General features: G+C 47.6%; 2 protein-coding genes across 3 annotated transcripts; one reads left to right on the top strand and one right to left on the bottom strand.

Moving 5' to 3' along the window:
- Positions 1-45: 45 nt before the first annotated feature.
- Positions 46-11,025, bottom strand: EIF3D (eukaryotic translation initiation factor 3 subunit D). Of its 2 annotated transcripts, none has more exons than XM_005312936.4 (15): positions 10,828-11,025; positions 9,636-9,769; positions 9,149-9,194; positions 8,587-8,723; positions 8,400-8,485; positions 7,831-7,903; positions 7,521-7,633; positions 7,167-7,299; positions 6,262-6,409; positions 5,894-6,024; positions 4,880-4,965; positions 4,431-4,560; positions 3,841-3,983; positions 1,737-2,017; positions 46-202 (listed from the first exon to the last, which is right to left on the bottom strand). In XM_005312936.4, exons 2-15 carry the CDS (start codon positions 9,756-9,758, stop codon positions 189-191), a joined length of 1,644 nt encoding a protein of 547 aa, XP_005312993.1. In that variant the 5' UTR covers positions 9,759-9,769; positions 10,828-11,025; the 3' UTR covers positions 46-188. The 2 variants fall into 2 exon arrangements, with proteins under 2 accessions (XP_005312993.1, XP_005312992.1); XM_005312935.4 differs by having other exon boundaries at positions 7,521-7,636; positions 10,828-10,968.
- A 1,354-nt stretch (positions 11,026-12,379) lies between these two features.
- Positions 12,380-15,036, top strand: LOC135974849 (myb/SANT-like DNA-binding domain-containing protein 2). Its single transcript, XM_065563891.1, has 2 exons — positions 12,380-13,306; positions 14,433-15,036. The coding sequence occupies exons 1-2, from the start codon at positions 12,760-12,762 to the stop codon at positions 14,945-14,947; spliced, it is 1,062 nt and encodes a 353-aa protein (XP_065419963.1). The 5' UTR covers positions 12,380-12,759; the 3' UTR covers positions 14,948-15,036.
- Positions 15,037-15,311: the final 275 nt, after the last annotated feature.

Genomic DNA, 15,311 nt, shown 5'->3' with positions numbered 1-15,311 from the left:
TGGCGTACAGCATATTTATCCATAAGACAATGAACAACAAACTCATTAAACAGAACAAAACTCTTTATTCCGTTTGTTATACTTGTAAATGAGCACGGTGCAAAGGGTCAGCTAAGATTCCACCCACCACCAACACAGGGTGAGATGAGCATTTGGTCACTGAAGCCCCTGCTCCCTGACCACAGGGTTTAGCTCTCTTCCTCTGAAAGAGAGAAAAGAGGTTATAGTGGAACAATGCAGCAGCAGACACCCCCTCCCCTGAGAAAATGCCACAATAATAATAATAATAATAAAAAACAATATAATAAAAAGACATGTAATATCTTTTACTCTTCATGTCACAATCTTGCCTGCCCTTTTCACCCAGTACAAGACTGTTCATTAGGGCCACGTCTACAATAAAAATCACATGACTACATAAATTGCTACAGATGATTTTTGTTGCTGCATGATTCACTTGAGAATCTTAAAAACTTTAATTAAAAAAAATGTCTCTAGCTATTATGACTGTTCAGAAAACCTTCAAAAAGTGATCAGATCCAAGTCCAACAGATTTGCTCAAGTCTACAAACAGCATTAAAACCTTTTTAACTAGCCCGTGAACATGAGTTTCAAGTCAGCTTGCCTCCCACAATGGAGATAGAACATGAGGGGCACATGCCAGATATCAGGGATTGTTTCAGGTAGTGGAGAGGCAAGCCAGCACTTGCCCCAGGCAAGAGTCTGGATCTTCCTTCCTTATAGAAAGTCTCCCAGTCTGCATGACTAGTGCATCCGCACTCCTTTCCAGTCATCCATTTGAAATGGACTCATTAGCTTAATTGGTCTAGCCACTCATTTTTAATGTCTCACTTCGGATTTCCTCCTCTTTATCTAAAACAGGGGTCGGCAACCTTTCAGAAGTGGTGTGCCGAGTCTTCATTTATTCACTCTAATTTAAGGTTTCGCGTGCCAGTCATACATTTTAACGTTTTTTAGAAGGTCTCTTTCTATAAGTCTATAATATATAACTAAACTTGTAAAATAAATAAGGGTTTTAAAATGTTTAAGAAGCTTCATTTAAAATTAAATTAAAATGCAGAGCCCCCCGGATCGGTGGCCAGGATCTGGGTAGTGTGAGTGCCACTGAAAATCAGCTCATGTGCCGACTTTGGCACGTGTGCCATAGGTTGCCTACCCCTGATCTAAAATGTCATGATAATGGCTTGAGTCTCAGTAGCACTGAGCACCTGCCATTTGTGCTGAAATCAATCACTACCACCCTCCAATGTCACGGTATTACTGAGCTGAGCTTTCCTTTCCAAGTGACTCCCCTTTCCACTCAGTGTTTCAGATTATGTTTTCCTCTCAGATTAATTAGTTCCCTCCCCTCCCACCATGGTGAGACTTGTTGCAACTGTCTTCTCACGTTTTTAGATCTCTCTAGGTTCCTTTATCAGAGGGGTAGCCGTGTTAGTCTGAATCTGTAAAAAGCAACAGAGGGTCCTGTGGCACCTTTGAGACTAACAGGACTCTCTGTTGCTTTTTTCTAGGTTCCTTTGTATTTATTTCATTATCCTTCCAGTCTCTGGGAGTAGTTAACACTTTTACTCTGTTTTCACCACTGATCGAATGACTCACAGTGACTGTACTCTCCACACACCACCTCTCACCTTGATAGGCAGCTTGGAAATTCTGAGATCTAATCCCCTAGTTACATTACCCCTTTCACCAGAGCCCCTGAGCATTCTACAGACCTTCCTCTTCCTCCTCCTCCTCTTCATCATCATCCTCCTCATCAGAGCTGAAGGTACCATCAGGGAGACTGTAAACACGGATCACTTGCTTGTTGGGGTCTTTGAGGATGAGGTATTTGCCCTCATCCAGTTTCATGCAGACGTCAATGACACAGCGCAGGATGCCCCACGCGTTCTCCATACTGAGGTTAATCTGGCTGGCGAACTCATTAGGCTTGAACTGCTGTGTGCCCAAGATCACATGGCGCGCAGAGTCCTTTACGTGGTAACGGGACACATACCTGGGGAGGAAAGGGAAAAAAGGTCAGGAAATTCAATGCCCCAGCCCAGACTTCACAGGGAAGTCACCAAAATGAGGTGATCACTTAGATTTTAACTTCTGGGTTGAGCTGCAGGAATCAACCTCCCCACTTCAAAGGGGAAAATGGACAGGACTCCCTGGTGGGGAGCCATTCCTGTGTCTCAGACAGTAACTGAGGGCTTGTCTACACTACCAAATTAAGTCAAGTCAATGTACAGCCACTGCAGTAATTAAAGCAGTGCTTCACACCACACTATGGTCCTTTTATCGGCGGTGCGTATCCTTACCAGGAGCACTTCCATTGACGTAACTGTGTGGGGCGCTGATGGCTGGAGCCCCCCCCCCACGACCTCAGGGCTCACAGCTTGGGCAGTCAGCCCCAGCAGCAGGGGGGCTCCTGGTGGGGCTGACAGTCAACAGGAAATGTAAGTACTATATGACGCAACAGAGAGTCCTGTGGCACCTTTAAGACTAACAGATGTATTGGAGCATAAGCTTTCGTGGGTGAATACCCACTTCGTCAGACACGGGACTCTCTGTTGCTTTTTACAGATCCAGACTAACACGGCTACCCCTCTGATACTTAGTGTCTATATGGACACTGTGTCATCCTAACTACATCGACCTAAGTACTACACCTGTCACGGAAGTAGAGTTATTAAGGCGATATAGTGGGCGATTTACATCAGTGGGAGCTACATTGTAGTTTAGAGTTTAGAGTGTAGAGTGTAGTGCTTATAGAGTTAGGTCAACACAAGATGCCTTATGTAGACCCAACTCTGTAATGTAGACCAGGTCAGATTAATGTAGACCAAAACAGAGGGTTGCTAAGCCTCCATCATCCAAGATAAAAGAGGTGATAAAGGAGATGACTCCCGGGTCCCACAAACAGGAAAGACTCAAGAATTTTAACAATAAAGAGTCATTAACAGGGAGTTCTGATTCAATCAACAGATAGTCTGAGGCAGCTGCATGTCACATGGACAGAAACCAGAGAGACTGCAAAGAAGCTAGATTTAAAATATCAAGCATCTTATTTTAAACACCCAGTCACCAGCAATTAAAAAAATGTTAAAGAGAAAGTGTATCACAGCAACAAAGTTGATTTAAAATGTTAATGAAAGAGAAATATACATGGTACAAACCAGCACCCACAGCTTCTGTTGTACAGCTGACTAGGTCGGCTGGCCAGCAGAGGGGGTTCTAATTAAGAGAACTGCATCAACTCCGTGCCAACATTATGAAGCAAACAAGGAAAAAGCCACTTGGCTAAGGTGCTTTGGGGACTGGAAGGAGAGCTAACATCAGGAATGGATTCCTCAGGAGATCAGTAATGGGACATAGGGCCATTCACTTTTAAGTTGCCAGTTTCAAGTCACAGGCCTCCGCCAATACATCACTGGAGAATGTGCTGGGGGTCTCAGTCAAGATCTAAATCGGTACCACATTAATCACTATAATTGTTTCTCACGTTCAGCAGAGAAGCCAAGAACTGAATGGGCCATGGAGACTGAACTCCACTATCACATGTACAGGTGGTCTTTCCAGGTCAGTCAGCAGGACATTGTGGGGAAGCAGCTTGCCCCAAATCACAGTCTGTGTTGTACCCCATTCTGCCCCAGTCACCAATGCTAAAATATATTCAAAAGAAGTTTTTGGTTTGCCAAACAGAATAAAAATGGGACGGAATTCTGTGATTACACAGCTCCTAAAAACAGCTCTCTCTTACTCACATACAGACACACACACGACAGCAAAAGCACTTAGAAGGTCCTTGACTGGCAAATCTTATATTGGCCTCACCCAAGTTTAAGATACTCTGATCCAGCCAGCAGCGCACAACATGTCCAGCGGGCTAATTTGTAACTGTTGTTTTTCAGCTCGGTGGCAATCACAGCTCCTCTCTGAGAATCTAGCTTTTGACGCCAGTCTACTCCATTGCAATGCTGAAAAGAGAGGTCAAACCACAGTCAACAAACCATGGGTGCTATTATCTCTGCAACTATGATGAGAACACATAGTGAGCTACCCAATGATACTATGCAGAGAAGAGATGGGAAGCTTAAAAGGACTTTCTGATTCTGGAGTATTGGCCAATATATAGGGTGCTGGTTGGGGAAAAAAGTCAAGGGAGAGCTCCATCGGACTGGCTATCACATAGAACGCAGGAGCCTGGAAGAGGGTTCAAACAGACTACCCAGCACCTGGGAGATGCGGAGTCAGTTTAGCTGGCACTGCTGGTCCTCTGCAGTCATTCTCTTCTGATGGAATGTAATGACATAACAGATACATGGGGTAACGCAAGCAGCTTATCTCATGTCTTGCCTGCTGTACCTGGTACATCAGACATCAATGGAGGAGCTAGAGAAGTTTGGTATCTGGTTCTCCCTCACCCTGGAATCCCATTCGTTCAGTGTTTTGATGTTGATGAATGACACTTCTCCGCCAGCTCCTGTCATCACTCCGTCGTGTTCACAGCGTACAATCAGGTCTATGTCATCTCCCAGCTTCCATCTTCGGTACCTGCAAGCAAAGAATCTATGTTATTCTCCACCCCCACTCCTGGATCCACTTCAGCACTCACAAAAGCCATTCCCTTCCTCCCCTATCAGCCCACAGTGAGGATTTCACCCCTCTTCCTTCAAACCCAATATGAAGGTGAGAGATACCAGCCTGAAGCATAAGTCCCAGAATCTCTCTCATCACAGAGTGTGGCAATGCTCATGGGAAATAAAACTTCAGTCACACCACCACTAGCAAGCTGTTAATAGAAGTCACACTCCACCCCCGTTCTGAACCTCCCTCCCTAAACCTATGCACACGCTTCAAGCAAATAACACACCGGTATGCAACAGAGGCCACTTCGTTCTTATCCATGTCATCCTCCACAAATGGGTTTGGGTTGGGAAACTTGTATTTTTCCTTCCCCTGCAGAGAAAACCAGGACAGATCACGAGAAGCCCAACAACTTGAGAGAATTAAGGCAGCTGATCAGAAACACAATCATAGATATGAATAATAAAATCATAGAAACATAGGACCCGAAGGGACCTCAATAGGTCACCTAGTCTAGTTCCCTGCTCTGAGGCAGGACTAAGTATTATCTAGAGTAGACCATTCCTGACAGGTGTTTGTCTACCCTGCTCTTAAAAACCTCCAATGATGGAGATTCCACAACCTCCCTACATAATTTGTTGCACTGCTTAACTACCCCGACAGGAAGTTATTCTTAACATCTAACCTAAATCTTCCTTGCTGCAATTTAAGCCCACTACTTCTTATCCTGTCCTCTGGGGTTAAGGAGAACAATTTATCACCCTCCTTTTTATGACAACCTTTTATGTACTTGAAAACTATGTCCCGTCAGTTTTCTCTTTTCTATCCACTCCCGCCCCCCGCCAATCTTTCCTCATAGGTCACATTTTTCAGACCATTAATCATTTTTGTGGCTCTTCTCTGAACTTTCTCCAATTTGCCTACATCACCATCAGCCACTCCCCTCCCCACTCCCCCTGGAACTAAAGACTCTTTCCCTCAGCCAATCAGCATCCAGCGTTCCACGGAGCATTTTAATTTGCCTCTATGCTGTCACAGTCCTGACTGGTTCAGTTCATGGAATGCTCCATGAAGAAGAGGGGTGTTCTCCCTACAACCCCCCCCATCTCCATAAAGTTAATCCACACACCCCAAATTGGAATGTTTTCTATGTAAAGTAACCTTGCCAATAAAGGTGCCTCTTGCTCTAATAAGAGGCTGCTCCAGCATTGATATTAATAGTAAGTTCCAGACCTGCAGACGCAGTCTTCCACAGTACTGTCTGCATAACAGGCTTTGCTAAAGCCCACTTGCCTCTTACCATTCTCAGACACTGCTGGGAGAAGTTGTGGTTGATGTAGGTTGCTTCCATGGCCAGGTTGCGAGGTGAATTAAAGGAGTTGCCCTCGTCCTGTGGTGGTTCATTTGCAGTTTCACTCACTGTCAGCAAGTCTGGAAAAAAAGCCAAGGTCAAACGATCATCAGGAGGATAGTTACCCCTCTGAAAAGGACACTCAACCCCCATACTGTGCCCCAAATCTGTTCAAAGCACATGCAGGCAGTGCAGCAGTTGGGTTGCTCCAGACACAGTGTGGACACTTGAGATGTAATATTGACTTAAAGGGGGTAAGGAACACTAAATGCAGAAAGCTGTAACTTGTCCCCTTGCCCAACCTTGATCCTCCTCACCAAAGTCAGAATTGTCCCTCTTGTCAAAGAAGAGCTTGGATCCAACTCTCTGGACAATGATGTCCCAGGAATACACAGACCGAGTACAGCTCATCAGTGTGGCCAGGATGGCGTCTGTGGCAAACACATTCCCCTGGGTCTTCGCCAGCTGCAGACGGAGACAGAGGGAAGAGTGTGAGCAAAGACAGCATACATTCTTCTCCCCACCACCCAAAAGTAAACTGCAGCCTTAGCAAACCAGACACAGATTCCTTTCTTCTGGACTCTGGAGGCTGGGCTGATACAATACTCTGATGCACACCAATGAGATCTGGACACAAACATGTCAAATGCTACTGATCCTATCTGAACTCATTCAGCAAGTTGGGCAGCCAAATGCTGCCCAGACAATCCAGCCCTGAAAATGCCCAAGCAAGCTGGGGAGAAAAGTCAGAACTTAGAGCAGAAGGGAGAACTGCATCTGCAAGGATGAGAATAAGTTCTTTATCCTCTGTCCCTGACTTCATCAACACTCTCAAGAGTTATCCTTTCCTCTCAAGACCAGAAATCTTGGGAATGAGATCTGTGACCCTGACATTTTTCTTCTCCATCATACTTCTTGCCTTTAGGTCTGCCTATCTGCCCTTCCAGAACAGAGCTTTCCTTTGGCTGATATCTATCCATGTGTTAATGAGTTCCTGCCTTGGCCAATACCATTCCCTTTGCTATGGAGATCACAAATTTCTGTTGTCTAAAGAGCTGGGTCCTGGGTTATTTCTGTTAATCTCTTCTCGCTCCAGAAAGCAGGACCATCTTGGACCCCTTGGCTTAGAACAGACTGGGAACCGCAGGGTCCAAAGAATATCACACAGAAAGATACATACTAGTGTATCTTGTGAGCCGATGGGCAGAAAGGACAATTATACCTTGCGAATGACTGGGTCATCAGTAGTGGTGACAGTGTGAAAGATGCGCTTGATGCTCCGCAGGGACTTTTCATTCCTTGTGGTAATGCGGTCAAAGGCTTTGTCATAATATTCCAAGGCACCACAGCACTCTCTGAAGACATAATGGGAGCATAGTCATGAGACACTAGCACAAATAACCCCATCTCGGAGTGTCAATGGACAACAGTGACTGGCAGGAGTATTTCTACTGACTTTTTGCACCTCCTCCAAAAGGAACTTCATGAAACTGGATCACAAGCCAGTACCCATCCCTTTCCACACAGATTACGCCAAAAGAAATACCCACAGGGGCCCTAGCTGTATTTAACTCACATGTCCTGTGGCTCTGACACCTCCAGATAGCGCATCTTCATCAGCCGCGGGAAATCCATCTCCTCCTTCACCTCCCAGTCACTGCGAACTTCAACAGAAGAATCGCGAGGCTTCTGCTGTGTGGCCAGAGGAAGGGCAGATGGACAAAGAAATAGAGAGACACAGCACATCAGGATTTGTGTGAGAACAGCAGCAGGAGGAGCGGGTTAGAGGAATGCTACCACAGGGAACAGGGTACACCGAGGTCTGTATAACAGGGGCAGCCAGAGGAACTGATCAAACAGTATAGTTAAAAATCAGTTTACTTTACCTGTGATTTTTGGTCCCATTTCTGCCTCACCCCAAACTGCTTCTGAAATTTCTTTTGTAGACGTAGACGGTCTCTGTAAATAGAGGAATGTGACAACCTCATGAGAAATAGTTCCAACGGCGCATCCCCAGCACTCCCACCTTCCCAAGTCACTGCTGAAACCACTGGGCTCTCAGGTCCCAAGCCACTGAGAGCATCTGCTGAATGACTGGACCCCACAGCTGGCTGAGGCACTGTAACTAGGAACTCTGCTCTCAATGACTCTTTGAAAATGGCAACTTTAGTGGGACAACCCAGCCTTTGAAGATTGCACCACAGCATTCAGAAGGTGCACATGCTACTTTTACAACAGTAATTTCTTTTCCTGAGTTTGGCTTAGAAAACCTTGTTGATTCCACAATCATCACATGAAACCAGCACTTCAAACCACAGCAGAGCCTAGCAAAAGACCTGTCTTGAAGTCTTGGGTTTTTGTTACAATAACTCAATTGACAGAAGCCAATTAGCAAACCTAGACACCTGATCATAGACTCCAATACCAGCAGTGAGTTCAGGTTTGGGGCCCTCACCTCTCCTTCTGTTTGGCGCTCTTAGGCAGGGTCTGCATGTTGAACTGAAGCATGTTCCGGCGGTCCTTGTCTCGCCGAAGATTCCTCTGAGAATGAGGAAGAGAAGGGAACGGATGTTCAGGTTATAAATGAGACCTTTACAGCAATTCCACTGTTTCAGAAAGGTTTCAGGAAATATGCAAGATACCTGTGCAAATCTCATACGATTCCTTTGGTATGCCGTCTTCTGTGTACGTGCTGTGTCCACAAGCTGGAAGCTGGTCTCATCCTCCTCATGAAAATACGCATACTGGCTTCCCCCACCAAACTGGGATGAGTACTTATCTGAGGACACAATGACCCAAATTATCTTGCTGCCCGTCTGCAAACCAAGCTTCATGAGAAGAACTCAGAGTTAGCACTCCCGCCCTGTCACTTGGCTCACCCGAGCTTGAAACCAGAGGTAGGGCTTTTCTCTTAGAGCAGCCCAATGGGGGAGGGTCCCCCATACTCCCAGACAAGTTCCCTTTCACAAGGAAGCTCAAAGCCAGGAGCAACACCGAAGGATGGAGACAGCCCCAAGTGCCTCTCTCCAAGGGTAGGGCACACTTCTGAGTTCAAGAAACTTCTCTCACTTGGTGGAGATTTGTAGGACACAGATTTCATAGACACCACTAAAGACAGTGATGAGAGAGGGAGGCAGGGATGATGACGGAAGAAACCTCATATGAAGTATCTCAGACAAGAGCAGCCACCAAAATAGCACTTACTCGTGTATCTCTTGTCCTGATAAGTGGCTCCTGTCCAGTCTGCAACCTAATTAAAAAAAAAAAAAAAGACAACAGGAAACAAAGTTGATGAGTGTGTGTCAACCAACATTTCAAACACTCTCCCCACAATCTCATAATCTCTTAATGCAGATGGATGCCACTTAGCGAGAGCAGTCAGTGCTTTATGTTCCAGAACATAACTTACAATCATTTTATGACCATCAATATTCTTTCAAATTCCCCACTCTGCTAACAGACACTAATAAGAGGTCACAGTTCATATACCACTTCTTGTAGCAACTGCAATAGGGGATAATGAAGCTATAAGGGGCAGAGCACCAATGGTATGTGTGAGTGTGTGTGTAGGGGCACTGTAAGGAACAGTACAGGACTCAGACCGCCAACATGACAAGAACAGCTAAAAGGAATTGCCATGGGCATTAACTGATTGCTCCAGTGATTCATTTAGCAGCATTAGCACAGGTACCTTTCCCAGACGATCTCCTTTACTGAAGGGCTGATATGGCATATCTTTGAACTGCTCTGGAACAGCACATGGACCCCAGCCCGAGGGATTGTCCTGGATCACAGGTGTCATGAATTTAGCCATCTTCTAAAATCCTTTAAAAAAATGGGGTGGGGGTGGTCAAGTGTTAGGAACATTTTAACCCTACAAGACTGAAGATGAGGCTGCTGGGAAACTTAATCTGACACTGACTGGGCAATGATGCCCATTCAAAAGACAAGAGTAGGTGATAAGATTTTCAATGAGGCCACACACACAGAAAAGTTTCCAGGGTTAGGGTCATTGCCCAGAATTCCTGGGGGTCAAGGAAAAGATGAAGGTCTCAGGAGTTGACAGCATTGTCAGTATGTAATGTAATAATTACTTCCCTGTGTAAGAATCTTATCACCTGAACTGAACTGCTAGATAAAACTGATCAATAGTCAAGTAACCTGCCTCTGCCAATGGCAATATAAAAAGCCCCAGAAAAAAAGGTTTAATTTCTCTCTTTACTGTGCATAATAGCACAATTATTTCCCCTGATGGATGTTTCTTTCTGACCACAGCTGGAGATCACTTTATGCCTTTATGCTTGGGGATCTACTGTCCTTATAGTTATTTATTGTCCTAGCTAGTGTCATTGAAGCAGCTATCCTTATTCACAGAAACACCTAATCCTGAGTCACTAAGACCCAGATCCTTAAAGGTATTTAGGCACCTAACGCTCACTCAAATCAGCAGGAGCTAAGCACCTAAACACCTTCGAGGATATGGGCCTACATGTTGGGTCATGGGTAGGTCCCGCAGCAGCGAGTCCCGCTGGTTAGTGACAAGTGACGAGCCAGCAGCCCCGCACCGCACATGGTCACTCGGCTCAGCGGAGCGGCAGGGCCCGGCTCTGCGTGTGCGGGAGCCGTGCCCGGGAACCAGGGTCCAGCCGAGCAGCCCAGCGGGGAGGCCGGGCCTCTGTCCCGGCCAGGGCAGAAGCTGCGCGGGCCGGTCTCGTCCCGCGGGCTGAGGCCCCAGCAGGCCCGGCGAGGCCTGGGCTCCCCGCGGGAGGCGGCCTCTGGGCCGGGGGTCCCGTGTCCGGGGCGGATCCAGGCCCGGCAGACTCTGAGCCGCGCGTGGGGCCTCGCGCGCCCCCCCCGGCCGGAGCCCTGCGCGCCCCCCTCACCTGCGGGGGCCCGGCCGGGTCCCGATGGAGGCAGATGCGAGCGGGCCGGGGGTGCCGGCTGCCGGAAAGACTGGGCTTGGGCAACGCGCACACAGTCACACACGTCATCACTCCGCGCCCGCCCCCGGACGAACTGTCGTAAAAGCAGACAGGGCGGTTCCGCTCCCGCTCGGTGGGGAGACAGTCTTACCGTAAAGCACAAAAGCCCGCTAGGGCTGTCGTAAACGAAAAGAGCACACGTCATTTTAGGACGTCAAAGAGCGCCGAGAGCTCGCTACGAGCCAGGCTAGAAAGACCCCACCCTAGTCTCGAGGCTGGCTCCAAGTGGGGGAGAGAGAGAGAGCGCAGTCAGTCCCCCAATTTCCCACAGTGCACTGCGTGTCATCACCATCCATTCCCACAATGCACCGAGCCCTGCCCTACGCCCAGCATATCCCCCAGTGTCCCATAATGCATTGCTTCCCTTCCACCCGCCCAGGCTAGTCCAGCAATGCGGGGTAGCTGGAGGGGGTTGAGGTTGCTCGGGGCCCATGTGCCCTGGGAAGGCTGAGCTAGGACCCAAGCTGTGGGGGTGAGGGCCTAATCTAAGGCCCCATGATGGGACCCATAAGTGTGGTGCCACCACATCCTCGTGTCTCAGAGCTAGGCCTTGCCACCTGTATGCATTGTTCCTGCAGGGCATTGCTCAGCATAACAAATATTCCTCATCTCACCTATGTGCCGTGGGCTTTATAGGGGGACAGGAGACATAGAGAGCATCATCTGAAGAAAAGAAGGGGGGGTGTTATTTATTTAAAACTGAACTCCAGTAGTACATCTCCTTTGCTGGTACCATGCTGGAACATGAATTGCCACAGGAATTAGTTAATTGGGGTGGGTGATGGGTGGCCTTTTAGTTTCTCATCTATAAAGTGGAGATATTGGTAAGAATGGCTATACTGGGTCAGACCAATGGTCCATCTAGCCCAGTATCCTGTCGTCTGCATAGTTTCTCATCTATAAAGTGGAGATATTGATAAGAATGGCCATACTGGGTCAGACCAATGGTCCATCTAGCCCAGTATCCTGTCGTCTGCAGGTGCCAATGCCAGATGCTTCAGGGGGAATGAACAGGGCAATTTTGAGTGATCCATCTCTTGTCCCCCACTCCAGTCCCACCTTCTAGCAGTTGGACATTTAGGGATACCTGGAGCATCTTGGCTAATAGCCATTGATGGACCTATCCTCCATGAGCTTATCTAATTCTTTTTTGAACCCAGTTGTACTTTTGGCTTTCACAAAATCCCATGGCAATAAATTCCATAGGTTGTCTGTACATTGTGTGAAGAAGTCCTTCTTTATGTTTGTTTTAAACCTGCCGCCTATTAATTTCATACCCTAGTTGTGTTCTGTGAAGGGATAAATAACACTTCCTTATTGAATTTCTTCACATCATTAATGATTTTATAGACCTCTGTCATTTCCCACCTTAGTTGCCAATTCTCAGCTGAACAATCTCCGTCTTTTAAATCTCTCCTTATACGGAAACGGTTCCATATTTCTAATAATTTTGGCCTGGTCTACACTACGACTTTAATTCGGATTTATCAGCTTTAATTCGAATTAACCCTGTAACCGTCCACACAACGACGCTAGTTAATTCGATGTAAAGGGCCCTTTAAATCGATTTCTGTACTCCACCCGAACGAGCGGAGTAGTGCCAAAATCGATTTTAACAATTCGAATTAGGGTTAGTGTGGCCGCAATTCGATGGTATTGGCCTCCGGGAGCTATCCCACAGTGCATCATTGTGACCGCTCTGGACAGCAATCTGAACTCGGATGCACTGGCCAGGTAGACAGGAAAAGCCCCGCGAACATTTGAATTTCATTTCCTGTTTGCACAGCGTGGAGAGCACAGGTGACCACAGATACCTCATCAGCACAGGTAACCATGCAGGCTGATAATCGAAAAAGAGCACCAGCATGGACCGTGAGGGAGGTACTGGATCTGATCGCTGTATGGGGAGAGGATTCAGTGCTTGCAGAACTTCGTTCTAAAAGACGAAATGCAAAAATTTTTGAAAAAATCTCCAAGGGCATGATGGAGAGAGGCCACAATAGGGACTCAGATCAGTGCCGCGTGAAAGTCAAGGAGCTCAGACAAGCCTATCAGAAAACAAAGGAGGCAAACGGTCGCTCTGGGTCAGAGCCGCGGACATGCCGCTTCTACGCCGAGCTGCATGCAATTCTAGGGGGGGCTGCCACCACTAACCCACCTGTGTTCGTGGATTCTGGGTCGGGGATAGTCTCGACGCCTGAGGATTCTGCCGATGGGGTAGAGGAGGAGGAGGAGGAGGATGAGCTTGCAGAGAGCACACAGCACTCCATTCTGCCCAACAGCCAGGATCTTTTTATCACCCCGACTGAAGTACCCTCCCAAGCCTCCCAAGCCTCCCAAGCCAGTACCCAAGACTCTGACCCCATGGAAGGCACCTCAGGTGAGTTTACCTTTTAAAATATAAAACTTGTTTTAAAAGCAAACGGTTTTTAATGATTACTTTGCCTGACTTTGCATTCGCGGTCAGTTCAGCTACTGGAAAAGTCTGTAGCTACTGGAAAAGTCTGTTAACGTGTCTGGGGATGGAGCGGAAATCCTCCAAGGACATCTCAATGAAGCTCTCCTGGAGGTACTCCGAAAGCCTTGCCAGAAGGTTTCTGGGCAGTGCATCTTTATTCCCTCCTCCATGGTAGGACACTTGACCACGCCATGCTTGCAGCAAGTAATCTGGTATCATTGCCTGACAAAGCCTGGCAGCGTATGGTCCCGGTGTTTGCTGGCATTCAAGCAACATCCGTTCTTTATCTTGTTGTGTAATTCTCAGGAGAGTGATATCACTCCTGGTAACCTGGTTGAAATACGGGAACTTAATTAAGGGGACAGAGGTGGCCGTTCCTACTGGGCTGTTTGCCTGTGGCGGAAAATAAATCCTTCCCTGCAGTTAGCCAAGCGCAGATGGGAAATTGGCCCTGAGTTTTTCGCGTTTGGCTAGCAGGGATCTTCCCTGTTACCAGCCACGTGGTGGGGGGAGGGGTACTGTGATCATCCCAGAGAATTCATGGCGAGGGGGGGGGCGGCGGTGGGGGGGGGGTTAGTTTGGTGCCTGTAGGGATCTTCCCTGATACCAGCCACGCGGTGGGGGGGAGGGGTACCGTGGTTAGTTTGTTTTCTGGTGCTGCTGAATGTTAACAGAAAAACCGCAGCACTCTACTTGCCTGAAGGGGCCCAGACAAGCCCCACCACACTGCCCCCCCCCCAACTGGCTGAGATTGGCCAGGCTTCTGCAGCACTCTACAAGCTATGCTTGGTATGTGGGAAAGTAGGGCGCAGAAGCTGTAAGAGAATGGCTTACCATGGCCGCATGCAAGCAGAATTCTGTTGCCCAGACCTGTGATCTCTAGCAGCAAAGCCACAGGCACTCAGCATTAAGAGGCAAAATGCGACCTTGCACAGAAATCACATGTGCTATGTAATGTGAACAGTGTTGGTCACCGTGAAAGAGTATAAGCATTGTTCTGCAAAATGTAGCTTTTAAAACAATTCTCTCTTTTTTCCCCTCCCTACAGCAGCTGCAAATTCCTCAAGCCTCCCTCCTCCATCCCGAAGGTTATCACAGATAAGGCGTCGTAAGAAGAAGACGCGAGAAGAGATGTTTTCGGAAATTATGGAATCCAGCAGAAGTGACAGAGCTCATCTGAATGAGTGGAAGGAAACAGTTTCAAAGTATAGGAAAGAAGTCAGTGAACGTGAGGAGAGGAGGGACCAACGTGAGGACATGAGGGACCAACGTGAGGAGAGGAGAGACCAACGTGAGGAGAGGAGAGACGCTCGAGATGAGAGGTGGCGTCAGGAAGACCAGAGGATGAAGGAAGCAACGCTGGGGCTGCTCCAGCGTCTGGTGGAGGTTCAGGAACGGCTGCTGGAAAACAGACTGCCGCTTCAGCCCCTGTTCCACCCTCCCCCCTCCCCATGTTCCGTATCCTCCTCACCCAGACGTGTAAGAACGCGTGGGGGGAGGCTCCGTACACCTTCCCATTCCACCCCAGTAGACAGCCCAAGCAAAAGGCTGTCATTTTTTTAACCTTTTCTTTGTGGCTTTTTCCTTCCCAGTAATCCTCCTCCCAAATACCACCCGGGTTCCCTCCCTCTTTTTCTAATCTATTAATAAAGAATAAATGATTTTTAAATGATAGTGACTTTATTTGGTTTGAAAGAAAGCTGGGGGAAGGAGCAGGGTGGGTTCCTTACAGAAAATCAGTCAATAAAGGGGGCAGGTTTTCATGAAGGAGAAACAAACAGATATTTCACACTGTAGCCTGGCCAGCCATGAAACTGGTTTTTAAAGCTTCTCTGATGCACACCGCTTCATGGTGTGCTCTTCTAATCGCCCTGGTGTCTGGCTGCGCGTAATCAGCAGCCAGGCGATTTGCCTCAGCCTCCCACCC

Source organism: Chrysemys picta, chromosome 1 (assembly GCF_011386835.1).
Source record: "Chrysemys picta bellii isolate R12L10 chromosome 1, ASM1138683v2, whole genome shotgun sequence".
Taxonomy (NCBI): domain Eukaryota; kingdom Metazoa; phylum Chordata; order Testudines; family Emydidae; genus Chrysemys; species Chrysemys picta.
This window is presented reverse-complemented; position numbering and strand designations above follow the sequence as displayed.